This window comes from Phytophthora sojae (assembly GCF_000149755.1).
Source record: "Phytophthora sojae unplaced genomic scaffold PHYSOscaffold_15, whole genome shotgun sequence".
Lineage (NCBI taxonomy): Eukaryota > Oomycota > Peronosporomycetes > Peronosporales > Peronosporaceae > Phytophthora > Phytophthora sojae.
The window spans coordinates 1,075,832-1,103,398 of NW_009258129.1; the positions used below are offsets into that span (position 1 = coordinate 1,075,832).

At 52.2% G+C, this 27,567-nt stretch overlaps 6 protein-coding genes across 6 annotated transcripts; 3 read left to right on the forward strand and 3 right to left on the reverse strand.

Moving 5' to 3' along the window:
* Positions 1–2,982: 2,982 nt before the first annotated feature.
* PHYSODRAFT_459871 (hypothetical protein) lies at positions 2,983–4,382 on the forward strand (the record flags this gene model as incomplete). The annotated part of the gene is made up of 2 exons (XM_009540597.1): positions 2,983–3,192; positions 4,179–4,382. Coding segments are annotated over 2 exons (414 nt in total), but the record flags the coding sequence as incomplete, so codon positions are not given.
* A 936-nt stretch (positions 4,383–5,318) lies between these two features.
* On the reverse strand, positions 5,319–5,498 carry PHYSODRAFT_374685 (hypothetical protein; the record flags this gene model as incomplete). The annotated part of the gene is made up of 1 exon (XM_009540598.1): positions 5,319–5,498. A coding segment is annotated over one exon (180 nt), but the record flags the coding sequence as incomplete, so codon positions are not given.
* Positions 5,499–6,491: 993 nt separating this feature from the next.
* On the reverse strand, positions 6,492–10,811 carry PHYSODRAFT_289210 (hypothetical protein; the record flags this gene model as incomplete). The annotated part of the gene is made up of 2 exons (XM_009540599.1): positions 6,492–7,868; positions 10,542–10,811. The coding sequence occupies 2 exons, from the start codon at positions 10,809–10,811 to the stop codon at positions 6,492–6,494; spliced, it is 1,647 nt and encodes a 548-aa protein (XP_009538894.1).
* Positions 10,812–11,671: 860 nt separating this feature from the next.
* On the forward strand, positions 11,672–13,231 carry PHYSODRAFT_342212 (hypothetical protein; the record flags this gene model as incomplete). The annotated part of the gene is made up of 1 exon (XM_009540600.1): positions 11,672–13,231. One exon carries the CDS (start codon positions 11,672–11,674, stop codon positions 13,229–13,231), a length of 1,560 nt encoding a protein of 519 aa, XP_009538895.1.
* A 970-nt stretch (positions 13,232–14,201) lies between these two features.
* On the forward strand, positions 14,202–14,381 carry PHYSODRAFT_372953 (hypothetical protein; the record flags this gene model as incomplete). Its single annotated transcript, XM_009540601.1, has 1 exon — positions 14,202–14,381. A coding segment is annotated over one exon (180 nt), but the record flags the coding sequence as incomplete, so codon positions are not given.
* Positions 14,382–15,317: 936 nt separating this feature from the next.
* On the reverse strand, positions 15,318–16,717 carry PHYSODRAFT_463760 (hypothetical protein; the record flags this gene model as incomplete). Its single annotated transcript, XM_009540602.1, has 2 exons — positions 15,318–15,521; positions 16,508–16,717. Coding segments are annotated over 2 exons (414 nt in total), but the record flags the coding sequence as incomplete, so codon positions are not given.
* Between the last annotated feature and the right edge of the window lie 10,850 nt (positions 16,718–27,567).

A 27,567-nucleotide genomic window follows, 5' to 3' on the forward strand; every position in this document is an offset into this window, starting at 1 on the left:
ATCCGCTGAGCGAGCTCTTATAGATCTTTGTTCGACTTGCGTTCACCTTCAATCCATGCACATTGTCGTCCCGGACGATGTAGTATCTCTGGTTAAAGTAATACGCCTGGATGTTGCGGATTGCTCTGGGCGACTTGCGTTTGTGAGTCGGGAAGTGGTTGTCGTCGTTGCAGAGGAGTACACCAGCTTCTAGAACCTCTGCGGAAACTGGTCCAGCGGCAAAGTGCTGGATAGGCTCCGACCCGATTTCCATCGCGCATTCGACCAGATTTTCGATAGAGTCGACGCAAGCACATGCCCCGTTGAAGCCCGCAGCTGATTCACTGCAGTAGCCTTGATGCTGTGGTGGTGCGATTCAATCGGATTCTGGTTCGGAACAATTCCTGGAACATCGCTGGCCGTATAGAACCCCAGGTCACACGGCTCTGTAAGATATTCCGTGTTCAGCCACGCCAAATACTATATACAAGGCATGTAACAGCCATTTCGAATGTACAGAATGAAATAAATCCATCAGAAATGCAATGTAGCTGTCGAGAATGTAATGCATCTCCACTAAATGGAAAGTAGCCGGTGAGAGAATGAAAAAAAAGTTTTTTTTCCGGGGACGCTAAACGGCCACATGTGCGTCGATCTCTCTTAGTGCAAAACTCTTCGACACTAACGTCTCCTGCCTTGTACTTACCACCAGCGCGGTGATAGTCGGAGGCAAAAAAGAGCTGCCGAACGAGAGCTTCACGAGTGTGTGCCTCGATCTATTTGACTTGAAAACTACGAAATGGTTGACTAGCTACGATGTTCACGATGAGCTTGCTCACAGTATTGGGCACACCGTGGTGACCCTGGGCGAGAATGCCTACGCTTATGGTTACGAGCCGATCGACAGCTTCGAGCCATCGCACCAACAATTGATAGGAGATGTGTTCGAGCTCGGCTACGAGAACAACGTCCTCTACTGCACCGATGTTTCTCCCATCAACGGCGATGGCACCGATCCCAATGTCCCTCCAGACCCCGCTCCTTGCGGCCGAGCATGGCATGCGAGTGCCCCAGTGCGCTATAGGGAGACCCCGAGTGATCCCGAAAGCCCGCATACTCAATGCGTACTCGTTCTCGGAGGGAAGAACTATCAAGGTGCAGTCTTGTCGGATATCTGGCTACTCACTGTGAATACTGCAGGACAGAAGCCTCGATGGATACAGCTTTGGGTTAGTGAATATATTTCTCTCCATGCGTTCACTACCCTGCTGTTTGTCGTTATGTTACTGCAGCCCACCGGTAACAGTCCGCTGCCTTTGGCGTTTCACAATGCTGTAGCGATTGGAGAAGGTGACAAGGTCGCAGTTTAGGAGGCAGACAGACCTCCGACCCTCTCAGCGCAGCAATGAATACGGGCATCCACGTCCTGGATCTAGCATCCAACACGTGGGCATCAATAACGACGGAAGGCGGTAGTCCGGATAACTCTCCGAGATTGCGAGTTCTTACAGCCCGATGCTGCGCCACCGCTCTAGCGTTGCAGCTCCCTATTGACGAGGAGATAGGAATCATTCGCCGAATCAAAGACGGCGACGCCGACGTGAAGCCTTGTGACCCTCAGGAGGGCATCCTGATCTTTGGGGGGTTATCTGAGTACGACCCAGCGCTGAGTTCATCGTCGATGGTCATTCTGGAGCCTCTCCGTGGTCATATCCGCGAAGTTCAGGTTTCCACAGCTGGGATCAAGAGCTACATGTGTCATGCTTCGGCTGTGCGTCCTGACAAGAGAGGGTTCTTCCTCTTTGGTGGCATCCCGATGCCAGAATACGTCGACACTGGGCCATGGCAGCAGCATCTTTTTGTTCTTTTTTGGTTTTGAATTGAGTATCATTGTTGTCACTTAGCTATTACAATCGCTTACGACTGTTCTGAATTACTGGTCCTCACCTGTTGCTAGTGTTGCAGTGTAGCTTTTGCTGTACAGTAAGTTGAAGTGCAGATACACAAAAGGCTCAGGAGCTGGGAAAGGAGAGAGAAAAGTAAAGAGGGGGAAACCACAAAAAACACGAAAAATACAACAGGAGCAGCATGTCGCTTTACTCCCCCGCAGTGCGTTCACCTTCTCTTCCTCCTTCGTTGTGCGGTGTGAGTTACAGACGCACGCAAACGCAGCCAAGTTACAAGTGGTTATAAGCCCAACGATGCGTTGGTAACTCCCCTACAGTGAAGACCATTAGTACATGATGCCACTCTGTAGGTGTTTCTGGTTTTGTGGGTAGAACAACCAGGCTCGCGTAACGAAACCACTTTCGAGCTCTCCCGGAATCTATCTTGATTTCTCAACAGCGTTTTCCGTGTTAATAATTTAGAATTCATCGGCTTGGAAGCACCTGCTAACTATTAGCACTTGGTGCCGCCAACGCAACATGGTCACTATGTGCTACTCTCCATATATCAAAATGGAGGTTTCCATTGAGTTATATATAGCCCACATGTGTAGTTTGGATCATCCTTTGACTTAGTTCGTGCTCGGCACTTGTCGCTTCGCGCTTGTCCTGTTCAGGCGTCAGTAAGTCTTGGGCCTCGCTGCTGTCATCCTGTACAAGCAACCCCCTACTAGCTACAATGGACGGAAAGGCAACTTGGCTGAGTAGGCGTTCGTGTTAACCGGATAAGCTCACGACCACTGCTCAAGTATAAGCGTATCGCCACAAATTCGGGCTTAGGGAATGTAAGCACTGCAGTTCGAACCTCATACAGCCCCCCTGGCCTGCTGTAGGTCGGTTACGCACTACTTCATACTAACCCCGAAGTACTTCATACTAACCTCAAAGTGCTGCATTCAGAATAACTCGCGCGAGTTAATTTGATATTTACTCTTGATCTGATTAAATCTGATACCTAAAATGATTGGCCATATACGGCTGACTATCATTCGAGAATTCCCCCTCCCTTCCCCCTTTTCCGAATGAAGAGGCGGGTGTGTGTGTGAATCGCACTGAGAAGGAGAAGCTTGCGCTTCTTAGGCGCTGGAAAGTAGATAACCCAGATTGGACTCAAGAAGAAGCCGCTGTCGAGCTTGAGGTCAAGGAATCGACTTTGAGAGGCTGGGTGAAACGCTACTGGGATGTTTGTGACAAAGAGGTTGGCTCAGATCGCAAGCGCAACGAAGGCGGAGGACGAAAACACAAGATGAAGCCGGACGAATGGAGAGTAATCGAATACCTTCATGAGCTTATGGAGGACAACGGGACGTTTGACGATGTGATGTTTTATTGCCGGAGCCTGGAAGAGTTCAACTCGGATTTTGATATTCCAGAGTCCCAAGCAACATGGGTAAAACGGTTTATCCAACGCTACGCAGCACGTGTACCCCCTGACGATGGCGGTGTACCCTCTACTGACGGCGGTGCAACCTCTGGTGGTGGCGGTGTAACCCGTGGCGATGACAGTGAGCACGAGGAGAATGGAGGTGCTGGAGGCGTAACCCCTGGTGTCGACAGTGAGCGTGGTCAAAATGATGGAGTAACCACTAGTGATGATGGTGTAACCCCTCGTGATGGCGGCGTAACCCCTGGTGTCGACAGTGAGCGTGGTCAAAATGATGGAGTAACCCCCGGTGACGGCGCTGTACCCTTCGATGGCTGTGGAGATGAAGACAGCGATGAAGACAGCTACGATAGCGCTGGATCGGATGAAAGCGATAGCTATGGATTGTAACGAGTCCGAAGAGAGCGAGTATGAGGTGCCTACAGCTGCTAAGAAGACTTCTTTGCCTCGGAGGCAGTCTGCTACCAGGTCGCGGAAGCAGAAGCCAATATTGGAGTGGACGTGTGGTGATGATACGTGCTGAATCTATCGCGAGGACCTGGACAGCCTAATGCCGCATCAGACTTTGACAGAGTCCGCCGTTGATTATTTTGTGCATGGTTTCATGCCTCGGGAGAAGCCATTCCGTGAAAAGAACAAAGGAGAAAGCTGCAAGGGACGAGCGCCTCGCTGGTCACATAGGGAAATTTGACTGGGTATCGTACCGGTTTGTTATTCTTCCAGTCAACGGTAATAGTCACTGGAGCTTTCTTGCGGTTGAGAATCCCCTGCAGGGGGGCGTCATTCGGCTGTATCACGTTAATTCTGCTACAGAAGCGCATGACACGGCAAACGTGTTTTCTTTGATGCAGTGGTGGTTGGCGAAAGAGCGGGTCCCAGAAACAGCTCCGGTGGGGTCGGTTAAATGGAGTTTTCACGCCTCCCCTACCAAGCCTCAGCAGCAAAACTCTGTTGATTGTGGAATTTATCTGCTCTACTTCATCGAAAAGATATCCACAGCGATTATGAAAGATCGCCCGCATACGCTACGTGGATCAATGGATAAGTTGCGCTCCGACAAATTCAATATCGAAAACTACCGTGCGCTTCTACATCAGCGTATTATCCGCGCGGCCAACGTAGCAAATAAGAAGAGTAAAATCCTATAAATATAAGTACCATGGCATCCTAATTACATTTCTTGCGCAGGTGTTACATGTACCTACGCGCGCATGCTCTCAATAATATTGTTGTCTCGCTCAGAGCGAGTCGCTCTAGCTTTTGACCAGTCCATTTCCCAGAGCGAGTCGCTCTGAATGTAGCTACCGACCTGTCCATTTCCCAATCGTCGATCGTGCTATGGTTGCTCGTGCCCGTTTGGTGTGGTTGCTGTTGTACAAATCTGAGGTTGTTATCGTCCTTTACTCGTGGGTGATCATCATCGACAGCTGCTTGCCGTGTCCTTCCGCCTTCTTCTGCACGCTCTAAGAGCGTGTTCGCTACTAGCGAATCGCTAGGTAGCTGGAGATGGAGATGGACTCTCATCAACTCTATTTCTTGTCTTTTGATTGGTCAAAATAGTTTAGTTCACAACGTGACAACTGGAGAATTACCCCGTCTCCTTCTCCAGCTCCCAGAGGTGAAGAAGGAGAAAGTAGCTGGAGATTGAGGCAGTTCAGCCGCACACACAATGGACGAAGAGGAAGCTGTACTGGTTGCTACATGCTCAGCTGTCGCACAGCTTGCAGTCCTCCTATCAGGAGAATCCGACGATGCGCCGCGAGGCCCTAAGGAACAGATTCGTACCGTGACCTCATGCTACAGTCAGCCGCGTATGCAAGTTGGATTGGAATCTTCGCTGCACCAAGCCGACTTTCCTACGGGTTGCTGGTTTACTACGAGATCAAGGTGTTCTGTTTGCTGCTGCCAAAGTACGGCAGCATAGCTTTGAGAAGAAAGTTGCAGCCGCGCTTTACTTTTTACAAAATCAATTAGAAATCCTACACGTTATCATAGATGGCCTTGTACTTTACCTTTGACTTGCACTGGTGGGGTTTCACCTCGAGCCCCGAGACTAGATACGTTTCTGCGGAGACTAACATCCAGGCGGCGGCAAGCTGTTTCGCGCTTCTGGTGCCCTGAAAACGATGCTTGAGCGTGTCAAAACGAGCCCGCTGCAGAGCATCAGCTGCTGCAGTCGTCCACGCAAAGGAGGGTTGCTTCGTAGCGATAGACGTTTCACCAGTATTGGTCTTTTTCTTCTGATTCCGTTTGAGTAGTGGCCGGTGTCGCATACACAGTCTGGGAAAGAGCAACATCAGAGGCAGGTATGTCCAAACTGGCAGCAGTCAGCACGAGGTCGCCACTGGCTGACGGGAACGGAGGCGCAGCTCTCGGGGCAGCTTGGTCCATCTTGCCACGCGTCCGGTGTCTCGGGCACAGTGTTCTCGGCCGACGAAGAAACAGCAAAGTAAAGCGAGTCGTTGCAGTTGCACTGTGATTGGCTAATGTTACCTAGATGCGCTCTGTTGTAGCGAACAAGCTGGAGATGGAGATGCACCAACTCCCTGCACCAACTCCCTGCACCAACTCCCTGCAGATATCCATCTCCAGCTGCGTAGCGAACACGCTCTAAGAGTTAGACACATACACGCCGCCCTCCAGGAAGTCCCTGGTATTGAGCATCGTGAACAAGTCGGAAAAACCGGTGGGCTTCAATGGAGCGATGGGGCAGAAGCAGCCATCCTGTTGCAGTCGGCGCACGTTCCGACAACAGGTAGGAGCAGTCGCTACCAGTGAGTCGACCAAGTGCAGTTTACAGTAGTTCTCTTCAACCTAAATTGATAGGCATCGTCTTCGAACCCGGAAAAGCTTCGAGCTGATATCAGTGGCACTAAAGTTGTTGTGGACAGCTTCAAGAGTACCTCTACGAAGCTCTGGTTCCCGAGAAGTGCGACGTCAAGCTTTCCTTGAACCTTCATCTGACATCCCCTTCTTTCTTCGTTGTACCGCTTCAGACCGTCTCGAAATGATCGATGATTTCGTTATGGCCTACCGTAACATGTGTTGAGTCAACACGTGCGCGTTATACAGATGTAGTGTTGTGTGACTCACGAGATGATCGAGACAGTTTTTACTTTTGAAACATGGTCAATGGCCGACTCAACAGACAATGCCTTCAGCTGCATGAGGGACCCACAGCATCAAAGAGCACCTCCGGTGCCAGGAAGACCCAGGAAACCAGGACGCCAGCGATCCAGATACAGCGTCCGGCCGCCCAGCTTCTCCACAGTTGACTTCCACGTGGCTTTCCCACAGGCAGCGACGTCGATTTCGTCGATCTTGTCGCCTCCAGACATAATGTTGACCGTCACGTTCTTGGTGTCGGTGCTCTGGAAGTTGATGATCACCTGGCCGTCGCCCTTCTTGGTCAAGGACATGGTGCTGTTCTTGAACGCCTTCTGGGTCATGTTGAGCCCCAGCGTGTCCGGGTGCGTGCCGTCGTCGATCTCGCCCATGAACTGCGTCGGGCCGCAGATGGACTGGAAGTACTCGGAGATGAAACTCGAGACGCCGCTCATGTCGAAGCCCGTGACGACCCAGAAGTTGAGGCCCTGGTTCATCACCTTGTACGCGTACTCCATGGCCTTGTAGGACGTGCCGTTGTCGCTCTTGCCCGTTGTGATGAGGTCGTTGATGACGACACCGAAGGTCTTGCGCAGCTTGTCGCGCGTGGTGTAGGCCGTCTTCTCGTCGGACTGGGAGATCAGTAGCTCCATGCAGTTGCTGGTCACCGTGGCGATGTCCGTCTTGACGATGTCCGTGTCCTGGATCTTGACGCGCAGCTCGTCCTTGGTAATGCCGGGGTTCTGCTCCCTCAAGGCCTCGACGGTCGACCACGTGCGCTCCATGAGGCCTTGCAGGTCGTGGCCGCACGTCGAGTTGGACCTGAGAGCGTCCTTGAGGTATCCGATCTCGCCCTTGGTGATCTCCCAACTCGTAATGAGGCTGTCGTCGTGGGCCAGAACCTGGGACAGAATGAACTGCGAAGTGGCCATGATGCGGTCCGCCAGCCACCATTGGCGGGTTGTTTTTCCGCCCATACACAGCTTGATCGTAATAGGCAGTTCAACCACCACAGCGTTCGACTGATAGAGCAGCGCCATGATCTTGTCTTGAGACGCCTCGGGGTCCGCAGCTTCAATGGAGCGGATGTAGCGGTTAAGTGCCCGGAGCTCACCCACAATCATGCAGGAGCACATGACGGCGGTCCGCACGCCCTTGGCCATTTCCGAGAACTTGCCGAACCAGTTGTCCATGACGCCGTTGATGCCGACGTTGAACACGGAGCCGACCTTGTACAGCACCTCGCGTCCGCAGTCGTCGTACTGGCGGATGCACTCCATGCCGCACTCCACCGGGTACTCAATGGGGCATTCGGCCCAGCACGTGTTGGCCTTCTCGTTGCGGTCGTAGTTCGAGGGGCATTTCTTCATAACGTGCGCCTCACGCCAGCATGCGCTGTCGCCTTGGACGGAGCGAGGTCCCACCCAGTTGCGGTACACCGGCACGACGGAGCTCTTAGCAGTGAGGGGCGTTGCAAGCTCGTATGATGCGCCGGAGCCAACGGTGACGGTAGCCGAAGAATTCGAAGATACACTCGACGACACTGAGACGGAGACGTCTGCCACCGAAGACTCACGGGACGACCGCAATGTCCTTGCAGAGCCGAAGGACGGCCGTGACGATCCAGGCGACAGCATCTTGAAGGCTTCAGCAAATGAGACGGAACCAGAACCCGATGCAGAGGCCGAGGCAGACAGCGCCTCGATGATCTCAGCAACAGACCCGGAGGGTCATTACTTTCTACGAGCCCTGGGGAGAGCCGGGCTCCTGGGCTCTTGGGTGAACCCAAAAAGTCGCGAGCTCGGGCTCCTGGGCTCTTGAGTTCAATAGGTTAAGTGAAAGGAGCCCTCCAGAACTGTGAGCCCTCATTAAGGGCTCCCCCCTCACCTGTGTTAACTATCTCGCTGATGATTGGCCGTCATTGAAGTATCTCCAGGTTCTAACCTGAAAAGGCATAGGAAAGAGGGCTCCTCCTTGAGGGGAAGGAAGGACGATCGGCGACGCTGGGGTGACCTCGGAGCGGCTGTACACATATGAGCGGCGCGAGATCTTCTAGTGTGGTGATCTTTGAGCTCGATCTTCTAGCGTGGCGCATCGATCACGCGAAGTTGCTCGCCTTAAGTCTAGGTAAAATTGACCAATCAGATATTACTATGAAAAGCCCGTCATAGATTTGAAGCTAAATCTGGGGACGAACCAGGGCTCCTTGATCTCGTACTTACCACGAGGGAGCCCATTTTGTGCGACTTTTGGCTCTCGTATTAGGGGGAGCCCACTTTTGAAGTTGACGGGCTCGGGCTCGTAGAAGGTGTGATGCAGTCATTACTTTACAGTTAGCCAGGTTTCATTCATCCCAGGATACACGTCGTGCACTATATCGCGCACTTTTGACTGGCTGGTACTGTACGAGCTTGTTGAGTGCCCCGCCGTCTTGCTCTCACTTCTCATTTTGCGAAGCTCCCAATAGCTGTACCAAGAATCTCCCAGGGCAGCAGCTATGTTTGCCCAACGCATTGTGTTGCTGGCTGTCATTTTCCTTCTCTGGGAAACAGCGGTCGAAAAGTCACGGGTGGCGGAACGGGGCCTGCGCTGGAAAGGTTTTGGGCCCTGGCGGACAGCAAGTCGGTAGGCGGAGTGCGTTTCTTGGAAGATGGCAGTAAATGAGTCGGTGGCGGATTGTGCAGCATAAAACTGTCGGGCATTCGGTAGGCTTCGCGATCACTCATTGACATGTGAATACACAAGCCCGTAGATTTGTATTCCGTTGCGTGTCGACAACGAACGCTTTCACCAACTTTGTCGTGGAGAGCTCCCATCTTCTCTGCTTACTCGTGACCCACAAAAGAAGATCCGAGGTTAGTTCGAAGTACTGCGTAATATATGTAGCACTGTACTACTTCGTATTGTGCTTTGCACGAACTTTGGCATGCGAGTAAGGGCTCTAAACCAACGAGCAAATCCTTCCCGGTGTTCATATCTCGCAGCCTAACTCTAAGTTAAAGTTAAGCTAATCAACCGCCAGTACCAAGCACAACGCAGAGCAAGAACGGAGCGGTTGCCACTGCAAGAATAAATCGGTTGTCGCTGCAAGAAAACAAACTGACAAGGTCCCAATAGAATGGCGCCAACTCCTTGCATAATAGTAAGCACCGATTTCGGCGGGGACGTTTCTTCTTCGCTCTCTTCGTCGTGGCCTTGCGCGTTAAACCAGGCTCGAATTTCAGAGCACGGCATATAGTAGCAGTAGAAAATTTCTACTAGAAATGTTTGGATGTGCAAGAAACGCTGACTTTAAAGCTGCCTGCAGCTCCTCGATATAAAAACAGGGATGTTCTTCAATATTGTAGATGTAGTTCAGTACGATAGATCGCCAACGCATGTCAATCATCGACTAGAAAGCAATCAGACAAAGCGAGTGAGTTAGAATTAGAATGTCAGGGCCGTAGTATTGTCGGATTTACTCCAGCCATTCAACGAAAGTGAGCATAACTCAACGTTAACTCGTTGTCTTAGCAGCTATTCTATCTTAAATCGACGAGTTAGCCTCCTAACTCAATGATGGGTTAATCACCGTGATTTGCTAAAACAACGAATTACGTCGTTGTTTAGACAGAAGGCATGCAAGGCACAATAATACATGTAGTTATATTACGAATAATTGCAAATTATCACAAACTCGTAAACATTGCTTCATGGGCCATGATCATGGCGCGGCTTAGCTTGTTCACGTAATGCTGATGGGGCAGTACTGTAATACGTTGGAGCTGTTCTACTGTTGTCTTTTTATCCATGACGAACGCGGTTGACGGCCTCTCCGGTAAGTTTCAGCTGATAGTCCACCAGAATGCCAGATCGCACGGAGTTCGTCGTCGAAACAAGAACGCCCAACAGGTCTGCGACGTCTTCCAACCTCATACCTCGGTTATTCCATGCCTGAAACAGGTGATGCTGCAGGGTCTTCGCGACCTTCTTCGCCTTCGAGGTGTTCATGAGTTGTTGGCAAAGCACCGCTATATCTGCTTCCGAGTGTGTCTCCCGCAACTTCGCGTAAATGAAGTCATCCGGATACCAGAAGTTTGCCTTCTTCGCTTTTCTGTACTTCGCAATGACTGTGAACCACTTGAGGCGGCGGAGCTGCTGTCGTCAAGCCTTCCAGTCGCAATGTCTAGCTTCTGGAAAAGTTCGTCGAGCTCTTTTGCAGACCAGCCCCATCTCCTCTCTTCGTCTCTCGAGTCGTAGGACCACAGCAGCCGCTCCAACGCAGCTTGGTTCTGATCGGCTGCGCGGAGGTTCGGGTTCGCGTCGGTGACTTGGTCGGCTTGTCGGCGGGCTACGGCAGCATTGATCTCCCAGAGAAGGAAAATGACAGCCAGCAACACAATGCGTTGGGCAAACATAGCTACTGCCCTGGGAGATTATTGGTACAGCTATTGGGAGCTTCGCAAAATGAGAAGTGAGAGCAAGACGGCGGGGCACTCAACAAGCTCGTACAGTACCAGCCAGTCAAAAGTGCGCGATATAGTGCACGACGTGTATCCTGGGATGAATGAAACCTGGCTAACTGTAAAGTAATGACTGCATCACACCTTCTACGAGCCCGAGCCCGTCAACTTCAAAAGTGGGCTCCCCCTAATACGAGAGCCAAAAGTCGCACAAAATGGGCTCCCTCGTGGTAAGTACGAGATCAAGGAGCCCTGGTTCGTCCCCAGATTTAGCTTCAAATCTATGACGGGCTTTTCATAGTAATATCTGATTGGTCAATTTTACCTAGACTTAAGGCGAGCAACTTCGCGTGATCGATGCGCCACGCTAGAAGATCGAGCTCAAAGATCACCACACTAGAAGATCTCGCGCCGCTCATATGTGTACAGCCGCTCCGAGGTCACCCCAGCGTCGCCGATCGTCCTTCCTTCCCCTCAAGGAGGAGCCCTCTTTCCTATGCCTTTTCAGGTTAGAACCTGGAGATACTTCAATGACGGCCAATCATCAGCGAGATAGTTAACACAGGTGAGGGGGGAGCCCTTAATGAGGGCTCACAGTTCTGGAGGGCTCCTTTCACTTAACCTATTGAACTCAAGAGCCCAGGAGCCCGAGCTCGCGACTTTTTGGGTTCACCCAAGAGCCCAGGAGCCCGGCTCTCCCCAGGGCTCGTAGAAAGTAATGACCCTCCGGGTCTGTTGCTGAGATCATCGAGGCGCTGTCTGCCTCGGCCTCTGCATCGGGTTCTGGTTCCGTCTCATTTGCTGAAGCCTTCAAGATGCTGTCGCCTGGATCGTCACGGCCGTCCTTCGGCTCTGCAAGGACATTGCGGTCGTCCCGTGAGTCTTCGGTGGCAGACGTCTCCGTCTCAGTGTCGTCGAGTGTATCTTCGAATTCTTCGGCTACCGTCACCGTTGGCTCCGGCGCATCATACGAGCTTGCAACGCCCCTCACTGCTAAGAGCTCCGTCGTGCCGGTGTACCGCAACTGGGTGGGACCTCGCTCCGTCCAAGGCGACAGCGCATGCTGGCGTGAGGCGCACGTTATGAAGAAATGCCCCTCGAACTACGACCGCAACGAGAAGGCCAACACGTGCTGGGCCGAATGCCCCATTGAGTACCCGGTGGAGTGCGGCATGGAGTGCATCCGCCAGTACGACGACTGCGGACGCGAGGTGCTGTACAAGGTCGGCTCCGTGTTCAACGTCGGCATCAACGGCGTCATGGACAACTGGTTCGGCAAGTTCTCGGAAATGGCCAAGGGCGTGCGGACCGCCGTCATGTGCTCCTGCATGATTGTGGGTGAGCTCCGGGCACTTAACCGCTACATCCGCTCCATTGAAGCTGCGGACCCCGAGGCGTCTCAAGACAAGATCATGGCGCTGCTCTATCAGTCGAACGCTGTGGTGGTTGAACTGCCTATTACGATCAAGCTGTGTATGGGCGGAAAAACAACCCGCCAATGGTGGCTGGCGGACCGCATCATGGCCACTTCGCAGTTCATTCTGTCCCAGGTTCTGGCCCACGACGACAGCCTCATTACGAGTTGGGAGATCACCAAGGGCGAGATCGGATACCTCAAGGACGCTCTCAGGTCCAACTCGACGTGCGGCCACGACCTGCAAGGCCTCATGGAGCGCACGTGGTCGACCGTCGAGGCCTTGAGGGAGCAGAACCCCGGCATTACCAAGGACGAGCTGCGCGTCAAGATCCAGGACACGGACATCGTCAAGACGGACATCGCCACGGTGACCAGCAACTGCATGGAGCTACTGATCTCCCAGTCCGACGAGAAGACGGCCTACACCACGCGCGACAAGCTGCGCAAGACCTTCGGTGTCGTCATCAACGACCTCATCACAACGGGCAAGAGCGACAACGGCACGTCCTACAAGGCCATGGAGTACGCGTACAAGGTGATGAACCAGGGCCTCAACTTCTGGGTCGTCACGGGCTTCGACATGAGCGGCGTCTCGAGTTTCATCTCCGAGTACTTCCAGTCCATCTGCGGCCCGACGCAGTTCATGAGCGAGATCGACGACGGCACGCACCCGGACACGCTGGGGCTCAACATGACCCAGAAGGCGTTCAAGAACAGCACCATGTCCTTGACCAAGAAGGGCGACGGCCAGGTGATCATCAACTTCCAGAGCACCGACACCAAGAACGTGACGGTCAACATTATGTCTGGAGGCGACAAGATCGACGAAATCGACGTCGCTGCCTGTGGGAAAGCCACGTGGAAGTCAACTGTGGAGAAGCTGGGCGGCCGGACGCTGTATCTGGATCGCTGGCGTCCTGGTTTCCTGGGTCTTCCTGGCACCGGAGGTGCTCTTTGATGCTGTGGGTCCCTCATGCAGCTGAAGGCATTGTCTGTTGAGTCGGCCATTGACCATGTTTCAAAAGTAAAAACTGTCTCGATCATCTACAACACTACATCTGTATAACGCGCACGTGTTGACTCAACACATGTTACGGTAGGCCATAACGAAATCATCGATCATTTCGAGACGGTCTGAAGCGGTACAACGAAGAAAGAAGGGGATGTCAGATGAAGGTTCAAGGAAAGCTTGACGTCGCACTTCTCGGGAACCAGAGCTTCGTAGAGGTACTCTTGAAGCTGTCCACAACAACTTTAGTGCCACTGATATCAGCTCGAAGCTTTTCCGGGTTCGAAGACGATGCCTATCAATTTAGGTTGAAGAGAACTACTGTAAACTGCACTTGGTCGACTCACTGGTAGCGACTGCTCCTACCTGTTGTCGGAACGTGCGCCGACTGCAACAGGATGGCTGCTTCTGCCCCATCGCTCCATTGAAGCCCACCGGTTTTTCCGACTTGTTCACGATGCTCAATACCAGGGACTTCCTGGAGGGCGGCGTGTATGTGTCTAACTCTTAGAGCGTGTTCGCTACGCAGCTGGAGATGGATATCTGCAGGGAGTTGGTGCAGGGAGTTGGTGCATCTCCATCTCCAGCTTGTTCGCTACAACAGAGCGCATCTAGGTAACATTAGCCAATCACAGTGCAACTGCAACGACTCGCTTTACTTTGCTGTTTCTTCGTCGGCCGAGAACACTGTGCCCGAGACACCGGACGCGTGGCAAGATGGACCAAGCTGCCCCGAGAGCTGCGCCTCCGTTCCCGTCAGCCAGTGGCGACCTCGTGCTGACTGCTGCCAGTTTGGACATACCTGCCTCTGATGTTGCTCTTTCCCAGACTGTGTATGCGACACCGGCCACTACTCAAACGGAATCAGAAGAAAAAGACCAATACTGGTGAAACGTCTATCGCTACGAAGCAACCCTCCTTTGCGTGGACGACTGCAGCAGCTGATGCTCTGCAGCGGGCTCGTTTTGACACGCTCAAGCATCGTTTTCAGGGCACCAGAAGCGCGAAACAGCTTGCCGCCGCCTGGATGTTAGTCTCCGCAGAAACGTATCTAGTCTCGGGGCTCGAGGTGAAACCCCACCAGTGCAAGTCAAAGGTAAAGTACAAGGCCATCTATGATAACGTGTAGGATTTCTAATTGATTTTGTAAAAAGTAAAGCGCGGCTGCAACTTTCTTCTCAAAGCTATGCTGCCGTACTTTGGCAGCAGCAAACAGAACACCTTGATCTCGTAGTAAACCAGCAACCCGTAGGAAAGTCGGCTTGGTGCAGCGAAGATTCCAATCCAACTTGCATACGCGGCTGACTGTAGCATGAGGTCACGGTACGAATCTGTTCCTTAGGGCCTCGCGGCGCATCGTCGGATTCTCCTGATAGGAGGACTGCAACCTGTGCGACAGCTGAGCATGTAGCAACCAGTACAGCTTCCTCTTCGTCCATTGTGTGTGCGGCTGAACTGCCTCAATCTCCAGCTACTTTCTCCTTCTTCACCTCTGGGAGCTGGAGAAGGAGACGGGGTAATTCTCCAGTTGTCACGTTGTGAACTAAACTATTTTGACCAATCAAAAGACAAGAAATAGAGTTGATGAGAGTCCATCTCCATCTCCAGCTACCTAGCGATTCGCTAGTAGCGAACACGCTCTTAGAGCGTGCAGAAGAAGGCGGAAGGACACGGCAAGCAGCTGTCGATGATGATCACCCACGAGTAAAGGACGATAACAACCTCAGATTTGTACAACAGCAACCACACCAAACGGGCACGAGCAACCATAGCACGATCGACGATTGGGAAATGGACAGGTCGGTAGCTACATACAGAGCGACTCGCTCTGGGAAATGGACTGGTCAAAAGCTAGAGCGACTCGCTCTGAGCGAGACAACAATATTATTGAGAGCATGCGCGCGTAGGTACATGTAACACCTGCGCAAGAAATGTAATTAGGATGCCATGGTACTTATATTTATAGGATTTTACTCTTCTTATTTGCTACGTTGGCCGCGCGGATAATACGCTGATGTAGAAGCGCACGGTAGTTTTCGATATTGAATTTGTCGGAGCGCAACTTATCCATTGATCCACGTAGCGTATGCGGGCGATCTTTCATAATCGCTGTGGATATCTTTTCGATGAAGTAGAGCAGATAAATTCCACAATCAACAGAGTTTTGCTGCTGAGGCTTGGTAGGGGAGGCGTGAAAACTCCATTTAACCGACCCCACCGGAGCTGTTTCTGGGACCCGCTCTTTCGCCAACCACCACTGCATCAAAGAAAACACGTTTGCCGTGTCATGCGCTTCTGTAGCAGAATTAACGTGATACAGCCGAATGACGCCCCCCTGCAGGGGATTCTCAACCGCAAGAAAGCTCCAGTGACTATTACCGTTGACTGGAAGAATAACAAACCGGTACGATACCCAGTCAAATTTCCCTATGTGACCAGCGAGGCGCTCGTCCCTTGCAGCTTTCTCCTTTGTTCTTTTCACGGAATGGCTTCTCCCGAGGCATGAAACCATGCACAAAATAATCAACGGCGGACTCTGTCAAAGTCTGATGCGGCATTAGGCTGTCCAGGTCCTCGCGATAGATTCAGCACGTATCATCACCACACGTCCACTCCAATATTGGCTTCTGCTTCCGCGACCTGGTAGCAGACTGCCTCCGAGGCAAAGAAGTCTTCTTAGCAGCTGTAGGCACCTCATACTCGCTCTCTTCGGACTCGTTACAATCCATAGCTATCGCTTTCATCCGATCCAGCGCTATCGTAGCTGTCTTCATCGCTGTCTTCATCTCCACAGCCATCGAAGGGTACAGCGCCGTCACCGGGGGTTACTCCATCATTTTGACCACGCTCACTGTCGACACCAGGGGTTACGCCGCCATCACGAGGGGTTACACCATCATCACTAGTGGTTACTCCATCATTTTGACCACGCTCACTGTCGACACCAGGGGTTACGCCTCCAGCACCTCCATTCTCCTCGTGCTCACTGTCATCGCCACGGGTTACACCGCCACCACCAGAGGTTGCACCGCCGTCAGTAGAGGGTACACCGCCATCGTCAGGGGGTACACGTGCTGCGTAGCGTTGGATAAACCGTTTTACCCATGTTGCTTGGGACTCTGGAATATCAAAATCCGAGTTGAACTCTTCCAGGCTCCGGCAATAAAACATCACATCGTCAAACGTCCCGTTGTCCTCCATAAGCTCATGAAGGTATTCGATTACTCTCCATTCGTCCGGCTTCATCTTGTGTTTTCGTCCTCCGCCTTCGTTGCGCTTGCGATCTGAGCCAACCTCTTTGTCACAAACATCCCAGTAGCGTTTCACCCAGCCTCTCAAAGTCGATTCCTTGACCTCAAGCTCGACAGCGGCTTCTTCTTGAGTCCAATCTGGGTTATCTACTTTCCAGCGCCTAAGAAGCGCAAGCTTCTCCTTCTCAGTGCGATTCACACACACACCCGCCTCTTCATTCGGAAAAGGGGGAAGGGAGGGGGAATTCTCGAATGATAGTCAGCCGTATATGGCCAATCATTTTAGGTATCAGATTTAATCAGATCAAGAGTAAATATCAAATTAACTCGCGCGAGTTATTCTGAATCCAGCACTTTGAGGTTAGTATGAAGTACTTCGGGGTTAGTATGAAGTAGTGCGTAACCGACCTACAGCAGGCCAGGGGGGCTGTATGAGGTTCGAACTGCAGTGCTTACATTCCCTAAGCCCGAATTTGTGGCGATACGCTTATACTTGAGCAGTGGTCGTGAGCTTATCCGGTTAACACGAACGCCTACTCAGCCAAGTTGCCTTTCCGTCCATTGTAGCTAGTAGGGGGTTGCTTGTACAGGATGACAGCAGCGAGGCCCAAGACTTATTGACGCCTGAACAGGACAAGCGCGAAGCGACAAGTGCCGAGCACGAACTAAGTCAAGGGATGATCCAAACTACACATGTGGGCTATATATAACTCAATGGAAATCTCCATTTTGATATATGGAGAGTAGCACATAGTGACCATGTTGCGTTGGTGGCACCAAGTGCTAATAGTTAGCAGGTGCTTCCAAGCCGATGAATTCTAAATTATTAACACGGAAAACGCTGTTGAGAAATCAAGATAGATTCCGGGAGAGCTCGAAAGTGGTTTCGTTACGCGAGCCTGGTTGTTCTACCCACAAAACCAGAAACACCTACAGAGTGGCATTCGAATACATACTATGTGAGTCATCAATTATATCGCTTTGTGACGTAGATGTTTGTAGATCTTGCGATATAAGCAAGGTCCAGGAAACAACTACATGGTATCGGTGGCAACAACCAGCCTCCATTTCAACATTACCGACCTTTTGAGAAGTACTTCAGTCGTAAAAGATGTAATATTCGTATAGACACGCAGGTAGCCTCTTGCCAGGAACTATTCTAACAAAAATTGCATGTCGAGGGCCGCCGTGGCCAGGGGGGACGGCCAATTTGGCGTCTGATGGGGACGGGCTCGGTTGGAGGTGGCAAATGCTCAGATGTGGTTGACGTAGACCATACATATGGCCCAGAACTGGTAAATGTTTCTTGCCAAGTCGCCAAACCAGTCTGAAATGAATATGGGGGAGCTGCAGGACTTGGCTTGTAACTTGACGGTTTTGCGTGCGTCTGTAACTCACACCGCACAATGAAGGAGGAAGAGAAGGTGAACGCGCTGCGGGGGAGTAAAGCAACTTGCTGCTCTCGTTGTATTTTTCGTGTTTTTTGTGGTTTCCCCTCTTTACTTTTCTCTCTCCTTTCCCAGCTCCTGAGCCTTTTGTGTATCTGCACTTCAACTTACTGTAGAGCAAAAGCTACACTGCAACACGAGCAACAGGTGAGGACCAGTAATTCACAACAGCCCCACCTACTGGTTGTCAACGTTGCACGAGTTCGTGGTAGTCTCGTATTCCCCTTGGGAAATCAATCCCATGCTTGCTCGATGCTGCTCAAACTTCACACGAGGCAGTGGCTTTGTGAATTCATCAGCCACATTGTCATCCCCAGCCACTCGTTTCACAGTTATCTCGTCCAGCTCAACACGTTCGCGGACAAAATGATGCCACACATCAATGTGTTTTGTCCGGCTGTGAAATTCAGGGTTGTTTGCCAGCTATCGAGCACTCTCGTTATCCACAAATACATCAGAGGGGTTGTTCTGCTTCATCTTCAGCTCTTTCAACATCTGCCGCAGGTGGATGACATCTTGGACAAGACGACTGAGTGCCATGTACTCAGCTTCTGTCGTGTGGAATGCGACCGTCCGTTCTGTCTGACTTGCCCATGAAATTGTGCTGCCACAGAACTGGATGAACCCAGCAATAGACTTCCGATCGTCCACTCGGTTCGCAAAGTCTGCATCTGCAAAAGCTTTTAGATGGTCATCCAATTCCTGCTCATTCCATTGCACTCCTCCAAATTGTAGCCCCCAGTCGTGGGTCCAACCCACGCTTTGCTGCGCGCCAGTGCAAAATCCCAGGGTTTTCGAGAAATTGACTGCACTTACGGACCAGGTAAGCCAAATCAGGGCGTGTGCCCAACATTAAGTACACTAGGCTGCCAAATACAGCCCGGTACGGCTTTCCACTCACCAACTCCTTCTCCTGCGTCTCCCTTAAGTAACGCAACCCACGCTTTGCTGCGCGCCAGTGCAAAATCCCAGGGTTTTCGAGAAATTGACTGCACTTACGGACCAGGTAAGCCAAATCAGGGCGTGTGCCCAACATTAAGTACACTAGGCTGCCAAATACAGCCCGGTACGGCTTTCCACTCACCAACTCCTTCTCCTCTCTCGTGGGTCGGACACATGACCTTCGACAACTTTAAGGCAGGGGTGCTTGGCACTTTGCAGCCATTGCATCTTTCCATGCCAAATCGATGTAATACTTTGTCTGCATACTTGAGCTGGTTGATGAAAATTGTCCGCTCCTTTCTATTGCGCGATATCTCCCAGCCCAGAATGTAGTGAATCGGCCCCAGGTCCTTCATCTCAAAACGCACATGATGCATCTGCTTCAGCTCCTTTATCAGCATCTTGTTCGGGGCGAAGAGAATCAAATCATCCACGTAGATGGAGATGAATACCAACTCACCGTCGACCACTTTTGCAGCCTTGCTTCTCTAGGTGGTCTTTGAGCAGGCGGAACCAAACACGGGGGGCTTGCTTTAAGCCATCCAGGCTTTTATCCAGTTTGCAAACCCAGTCCTCTTTTCCTGCTTCCTCATACCCATTTGGTTGCTCCATGTAAACTTCACCATCAATAGGGCCATTCAAGAACGCGGTCGTCACCTCCATCTGGTCGACTTCGTAGTCCCAGATTGCAGCCAGCGTCAGCAGCATCTGCAGAGTCTCTAGGCGGACCACAGGTGAGTATACTTCAAGGTAGTCAACGCCATAAACCTGCATAAAGCCCTTGACCACCAGTCGGGCTTTGAACCGCTCAATTTCCCCATTAGGTATATACTTCACGCGAAATATCCACCGGTTTCCGAGCACCTTCATACCTTTCTGGTGAGGGACCAGCTTCCACGTACCATTTTTCATTAAGGCATGGTACTCGGTATCCGCTGCTGAACGCCACTCCTCTGCGTAGTCGCTATTCATTACATCATCCAGGGTCTCTGGCTCATCAATCACACTATTTGAAAGACAACAGAAGTCCTGCCACCAATCCATTGCTTTCTCTTTTGCAATTTCAAACTGCATTTCATCACGTTTCACCTCCCAGCTTGATGAACCAGCTGACCGCTTCTTCCTAATTCAGTCTCTGTACGCAAGATGAATGGTGTCATCAAGCCACCGGGGTGGCTTCGACACTCTGCCACTCTTCGTCCGGTATTCTCTGCAGCCAGTCTTCGGTGCCTCACTGCGAGAGTCATCTCGCTGCTCAGAGACGGTTAGGTCCCCCATCGGCGAGTCACCATCAGCATCCAGCTTCTCGTTGCTAGCGGTCGTCATCCCACCAGGCGAACGAGTCGAAGACTGCTGCACTTCTGCCTCCTTATCATCTTGCTCCACAGCCGGTGTCACACACTGCCCAATGCCCGGACCATCAGACTCTGCATTTTGTGTATCACACCGTTCACAACTTCGTTTCTTTCTTTTCCCTCTTTTTCTCTTCTTCCGACGAGGCGCATTCTCCTCACTCATCCGTGCTGCTTCTGCACTTGGTTTCACTTTTTCAACAGTGCGGGCTCGTTTGCGCGAAGCTGAGATTCCATTCGCACGCGCTCTTTTTCGCGACGGTGCGGTCTCACTTGGGGCACCATCAATCTGCTGTGCATGACCTTCACTAGCAGCCTCAGCTTGCACTGCTCCTTCACTAGCCCCACCTTTTCTGCACTCTGACTTATGTCTCTCCTCAGCTTGCGCTTGCTCCAGCAAGGCCGGGATATTCTGCATCGTCGTAGCATCAATGTCCAAGTACTCCGACGTGGGGACTGTTTGCGCCTCTGTACCATCCTTCAACAGGATTCGACCAGGTTTATCTTCAAAGAAGACGGCTGTGGCTGTAGAACGCCTTGTTCGTCTTGCTGTCCAGCAACCGGTAGCCTCTCCGCTCACGAGAATAACCAACGAATACAGCTTCGTTTGCTCGTGAATCCATTTTCTTACGCTCAACTTTGTCAACGTACGCTAACACAGCACAACCGAACGTCCGAAGTCTCGAATATGCAGGTGTCTCTCTGAACCACACTGCATACGGGACTTGCATTCCTTTTCTCTTGTTCGGCACGATGTTCACACAGTACGCTGCAGTGACAGCGGCCTCCGCCCACTTCTGCTTGGGCAGTCCGAAATGCTCCAGCAAGCACCTCATCCTCTCAGTCACCGTGCGAATCATTCGTTCAGCAACCCCGTTTTGCTCTGGGATATGCTTCACAGTCAGCGAGCACTCCTTTCCGTAGTTGCGTTTGCACTTCTCACCGAGCGCCAGTAGTTCGCGAGCATTATCACAACGAAGCCCCTTCATTCGGATTTTCAATTGTGTTTTTACTCGCTCATAGTAGAACTGGAACTTTGCGTAGACGTCGGTGCGCTCTTTCATCAGGAACAGTGTCGAGAAGCGAGAAGCCTCGTAGACGAAGAGAGCAAAGTAGCGCATGCCCGAGTACGAAACCACTGGATACGGTCCCCAAACATCCACGTGTGCTCGTTCTCCAACTAGCCAGTCTCGAGTCGAACTCGGCACCGAGTGAAAACTCTTTCTCGCCATCTTGCCTATTACACATGCTTCACAGTTGAAGCCTCGCCCGACTCTCAAATCCACAGCTAACAGCGGCCAGTCTGCATGGCGAAATAGTGCGTTGAATACTGTCCGTCCTGGGTGACCAAGGTGCGTGTGCCACAGCTGCACCTTGTGGTCTCCATCAGTGGCGACAACCAATGCAGAATCCACAGGACTCTCCAGCTCCAAGCAATAAAGATTGGTTCTGCCAACATGTGCCTTCGCACTTCCTTGTTCAAACTTCACCTTTGCGAATTCATCGTCGTCAAAGTGAACTCGAACCTTCTCATCAGCAGGCAGGGTTCGTGCGGTTTGTCGACGCACTGAGAATAAACTGCATTGCAGCTCTGGTACATAACGTACTCCACGCAGTACTAACGTCCGCCGCCCACTTGTAGTCTGGATCTCCTTTTTCACAGTACCAATTCCAGCTACAGTCAACCAGATTTCACCACCAACTCGCACCAATGCACTCATGGCCGTGAACGAAATAAAATCAATTTTCAGGTTAGCCAAATGACTTGTGGCTCCCGAGTCCAAGTACCAGCACTTGCTCGCAAACATCTGCACGTTGGGAGGCTGCTTGATGAGAGCAGTAACCACGTATGCCGATTCATCACTCTCATCTCCAGTATACTGGTTCTTAGCAGCTCGTTTTCCCTGCGCTCCTTCTACCTTGGCTTGCTTCTGAGGAGGCTCTGATCCACGAGCACCACTTGGCGGATGTCTGCCTAAGCGTGGGCAGTCCAGCACTTGGTGCGATTGCTCTCCACAATGAAAACATCTCTCTCTACTGGTACCTTGTCCTCCGTGACCACGTCCAGATCCTGGGCTGCTTCCTCGGCCACCACCACGACCAAAACTACGCCCTCGACCACGTCCTCCACTGCGACCACCACGGCCACGATCAGAGCCACGGCCCCGACCACGACCTCGGCCCCGACCTCTACCAGATCCTCCAAACAAAGCTTGGTCTTCACTGCCTTCGTCCAGCTTTCGTCCTTGGCGTCGATCATACGCGAGTTCCAACGCATGCTCCAATTGATCACAGTTGGGAGGGTCATTTACATTTCGAGGCACGTGACTTGGCAAAAATGTTTCCACCACGTTATCATAGGCGTCAGGCAGTGTGCTGATCAAAATAGCAGGCTTCTCATACTCATCCAGAGGTTTACACAATAGAGCAATTCGATCAATAAATCTTCGCATTTCGCCCAATTGATCAGACATGTTGCCGTTCTCCGGGAGTCGGAGCTTCCTCAACTGTGTCATTTCAGCTGCATACTTGAAATACGTTTTTCCGACGAATCTCTGCTTCAATCTCTCCACTACACGGAACGCAGTCGGCTCAAACTTCACAGTTTTCATTATCTTGTCCGTCATTCCGTCGTAGAGTAGCTCCTTCGCGCGCGCAGAGTCCTTCTTCCACGCGTCGTGCTCGTCCTGCTTCGACTCCTCCGGCTCCTCGATGTCCTTCTCACAGTACTTCCACACGCCCTTGCGTTCCAGCTCCACCTTCATGCGCTCGAACCACACCTCGAAGTCCTTGCCATCGAACGGTGGTTGAGCAGCCTTCTCGCCCTTCATGCCCTTCTTCTTCGTATCTACACTTGTACTGTAACGGGGTTACACGAGAGTTACCCGAAGGGCTACGAAGTGGGTACACACTGTCTAACCTAAATCAGTAGGAGAATCAGTGCATGGCTTCAGAGCCACTGATTATGCATATGACTAGGGTTCACTTTGCTAGATAGTGAACCGGATACATTTACACCGTAGGCGGCTTTGCCGCAATAAAGGGAAATACATTCAGTTTGAGATTCACACAGTTCAGAGTTAAGGGTTGACTCTTGGAGTCCGTAAGGTGTACGGACTCGTACGTTCTGGTGACACGAGGCGGTCCCCAGAAAATTGCCGACGATGTGCCGTCACCTCTGTGACCTGGAGTTTGTATCGGATGCTGATTGGTGAATGACTTGGATACGGCGCGGCTGTACCCGTGTGACATGGATGGCGACTGTGGGAGAGAAGTGATTTCTCGGGATGAATCCAGCGTCTGCCGCAGATGGGCCCAACTGGCTGGAAGTGTGAATCCTGGGAGTGCACGCCCAGAATTTCAGAGAACACTCAGTCCAGCCGCGGACTTTCCCTTACGATGAGTGCCTAAAGTCTGGCGGAAAGTGTCTCTGGAGAATGTATCCCAGATACACCTCATCTTGCTGTGGCTCAGAGTGCCCCAGAGGATCAACTTACCCTGAGAATCAACCCACTACTACCATGATCATGCGCAGGAGGCCGCTAAACCCGCTAAACGTGTGGCTTTGAGGAGATACACACGAGTCTGCACTGCAGCAGACTTGTTACCCAGAGTGCCGCACGATGACGCAGAGTTCACCTCCCTGAGTGCAGGTGACCCAGAGTTGAAAGATGATTCTCTGGGTTTGGACCATAAATCCAGACTCTCTATACTGAACTGAAGTGTTTCCCAAGCCAACACCCAAGAATCCCTACAGTTCCCCAAGATTCCTCAGAATTCCCAGGATTTCAGAAGATGACCCTGAGTGTCACCTGATTCTCAGGGATTCGAGTCGGTTCGCAGTCAGTCTGCAATCAAAGTGATGCGTGACCTTGAAGAACCGTTGTGGATGCACAGACTGGATACTTTCGAGGAGTCGAGAGGGAGTCCTGCACCATACTAAACCAAGTCTAAGGACCCACAATTGGCACTTTCGACGCCGTGCGACAATGGATTCGCAAGCCGATCGCAAGATTGGACCGCTGATCCCAAGGTATACTCAAGACAAGACATTTTGACCCCAAGCATAGTGAACAGAAGATATTTGCCCGAAGAAGATATATATATATATATATATATAGAGAGAGAGAGAAGTAGCTGATAAAAGCCAAACAGAGTTCCTTTTACCCTGTACTGCGCAAGTGACTTTGGCCAAGCCTGCCGACGGAAATCCGGAGGACCCGAGACTACGACCGCGGGACGCTAAGGGCACATCAACGGCGAAGGACAGCCGTCTGTGTGGGCTCCATTAAACTCAAGTCCAGTTAGGTGGTGACCAGCGACGGCCTTGAGCTTCCTGGGGTGATCCATCTATTCCATATCCTAGTTGGGTCACTTGCTGTGCTCGTGGTAGCCCATTTCATATTATTCCAGAGGGTATTCTGGGGTGCTAGGCAGTCGCCTCCAGGATTTTGTATTGACTGCTTGTGTGAAGGGAAGGTAACTGATAGTGGTTGTATTTTCCTCCTTTATTGGAGGTGGTGCGCGTTTGTGTGAGTCTCAGGGGAGCTAGGCCCCTGAATTTCAGACTCGAGTGAGCCTAGTGTGTGTGTGACCCACCGTCCAAGGGTCCAAAAGAATAAGTGACGGCTAGTTGTAGTGTTTGTATACTCTGTATTTGTTGGTTTTATCGAGCTAGGAGGGCATTTGGGTAAGGTGTCTTCTGAGTTCCAAGTCCCAGAGTTGACTGAAATCCTGGACCCTGAATTCGTGATATTCTGGGTTTCAGGGGATCTGATTCTCTGGGTTTGCCTTTTGGTGTGGAGGTGCGTTCTGAAGTAGACGTGCGCTCCCGCACTTCTTCGAGGCTACATTTACAACCGGTGGAGTGCCGTTCCGTCGAAGACAAACGAGCCGACAGGGATTACACAAGGTACCCACGCCAACCAAGGAGTGTGATTCTCAGGGTTTAAAGCTTTGCGGCTGCGAATCTCTGGGTCTATCTTCTTGCTGTTGACTCTCAAGTCGATTCTCTGGGTCTACCCCTCGGGAACAGTCTTGGGCTGCGCTATACGAACACCCCTGGGCGACAAAGGTTTCATCGGCCTCGCCTCACTGGTATTAGAACGGACTATATTAAGCTGAGACTCTGTGAGTCTGTTACGTCTTCCTCTGATGCTAAAGCTACGGCAGCTCCGCTGCACTTGGTAGCACTTGTAGTCAATCCGACACCTGAGTCTGTACAGACTGACCCTCTGTGGAGAATGGAGCAGTTCGCTCACTTGCCCCCGAACCAGCAGGATGCGCTTAAAAAGCTTATGTCCTTGCTGGGCCCCGAGGGCGTGACGCAACTTGCGCAGCAAGGCCCCGACGCGGTGAACGCGCGTCTCGAGGCGTTTTTAAGCTACGAGAATGCTCTGCTAGAGCACCTCCAGCAGATGATGGCAACGGCCGCGGCGCCCCAAGCGCCCGCTTCGTCATTCGACGCGGGAACAAGACCCAAGCCGCTCATGTTGAGCGTGAAGACCTTCGAAGGCAAGGAGGGTGAAAGCTTGATGCTTTGGACCCGTGAGATTGAGATGGCTATGAGCTCAGCTCTACTCCGGACGGAGTCGCAGCGCGTGGCTCTAGCTATCTCGAAGCTCGGTGGGCGAGTGGGCACTAACGTCCGGGACGTCGGTCGAGGTGGCCTTCCCGACGTGGGACTAGCTGAAACAGCAATTGTCTCGAGTGTTCGCTCCGCCTAACGAGGCGTATCGCGTGCGCTCACGCTTCCTGGCTACTCGGCAGAGCAAGAAGGAGTTGGTGGACTATGTCCAAGAGTTGAGAACTCTCATTGCTGGCATGTCTACGGACCCACTGCCGGAAGTAGTCACCGTTACGGTGTTCATGGAGGGCCTTCGCACTGGCGTTGCCTGCTCCGAACCCACCCGAGCTCTTTTGAAGAGGCTGTGAGCGTCGCATTGACTGCGGAGCACAACTTTAAGTCGTCGAGACTTGGATGGAATGCGTCTTACGCTAGCGCGTCGAGTGGTCCGGAACCCATGGACCTCAGCTATGCTGAAGACGAAGAAGCCGAGCTTCGTGCTGCTGAGCAGCGTCGCAGTATCCGCATATGCTTCATCTGTGGTGACACCCGTCACCTTTGTGCTGGGTGTCCGCTGCGCCATCAGCGCCAGGCTTCGTCAAGCCGCTCTTCGAGTTCGGGCCAGGGCTCTGGTTTGTCTCGGGGAAACGAGAAGTCCCAGTAGCCTACTGGGGAATAACTAAGCTCTATTGAGCCTCGGCGAGGTGGAGGTCGACAGGACTTAGCCCCGAAGAGAGCCGTACTCTCTAACACGGAACGTGTATGCAAGCCGGCCTTGCTAGTTGTCCAAGCTGGGGTGAAGGGCTTCACCAAGCCATGGACGATTTTGATCGATTCGGGAGCGTCGGGTAACTACGCCCGGCGTTCTACGATGGACGGAAGTCAGCTTTATGCTGAGGCGCTGGTAGCGCGCGGGAGTGACATCGTCACTGTTCGTCTCGCGACGGGTGCTCGTGTCACGATGCCTAAGGTCCCTGTGGACCTGGGCGTGAAGTTTTTGGCTTTTGATAGCGTGGAACGCTGTCTGGTCTTAGACCTCGATTCGAGATATGATCTCATCCTTGGTATGGCGTGGCTGGAACGCCACGAGCCTTGTATCGATTGGAGGTCGAAGATCCTTGGTGCTACGCATTTCTCTCCTGGCGGAGCATTGGCGAGTCATGAACCCACCTCTGCTAGGAAGCGCTTCTGGCGCGAGCACTGGACCGAGTCAGCCAATGCGCTGGACATCGGAGTTTCCGAGTTGGTGGACACTGAGTGTGTCAAGAACGAGCGTTCCGAGCGTGGCTCGCGGACGGCAGGTGGAGCGGCACGAATTCCGCTGAGCGGGCGTGCGTCTGAGGGCGACGCCCTGCTGCGTGCCAGAGACGGCGCGGTCGGCACGATGCTGAAGAACAAGGGGCTTTGCCCGGATGAAGATGGTGGAGTGGCACGTAATCCACTAAGTGGAGGCTGCGGATCGTGCAGCTCTTCACTGAGTGTCAGTAAAGACACTGGAGCTCCCCTGGAGCTGAACGAGGTGGTGACACCTGGCGTCAAGACGCACGCGAAATCACGGAGCTCTTCAGGGAGGACGGTGTCCATTAAGAGGAGGCAGCGCCGCAAAGCGCTGGCTGCGAGGCGCAAGGCGTCTGCGATCTCACGAGTCGAGAAGGGCGTGTCGAGCGGTGAGGCTCCACGCGAGAGCGAGCAGCTCTATACACTCGTGAATGGACTGACGGGCGAC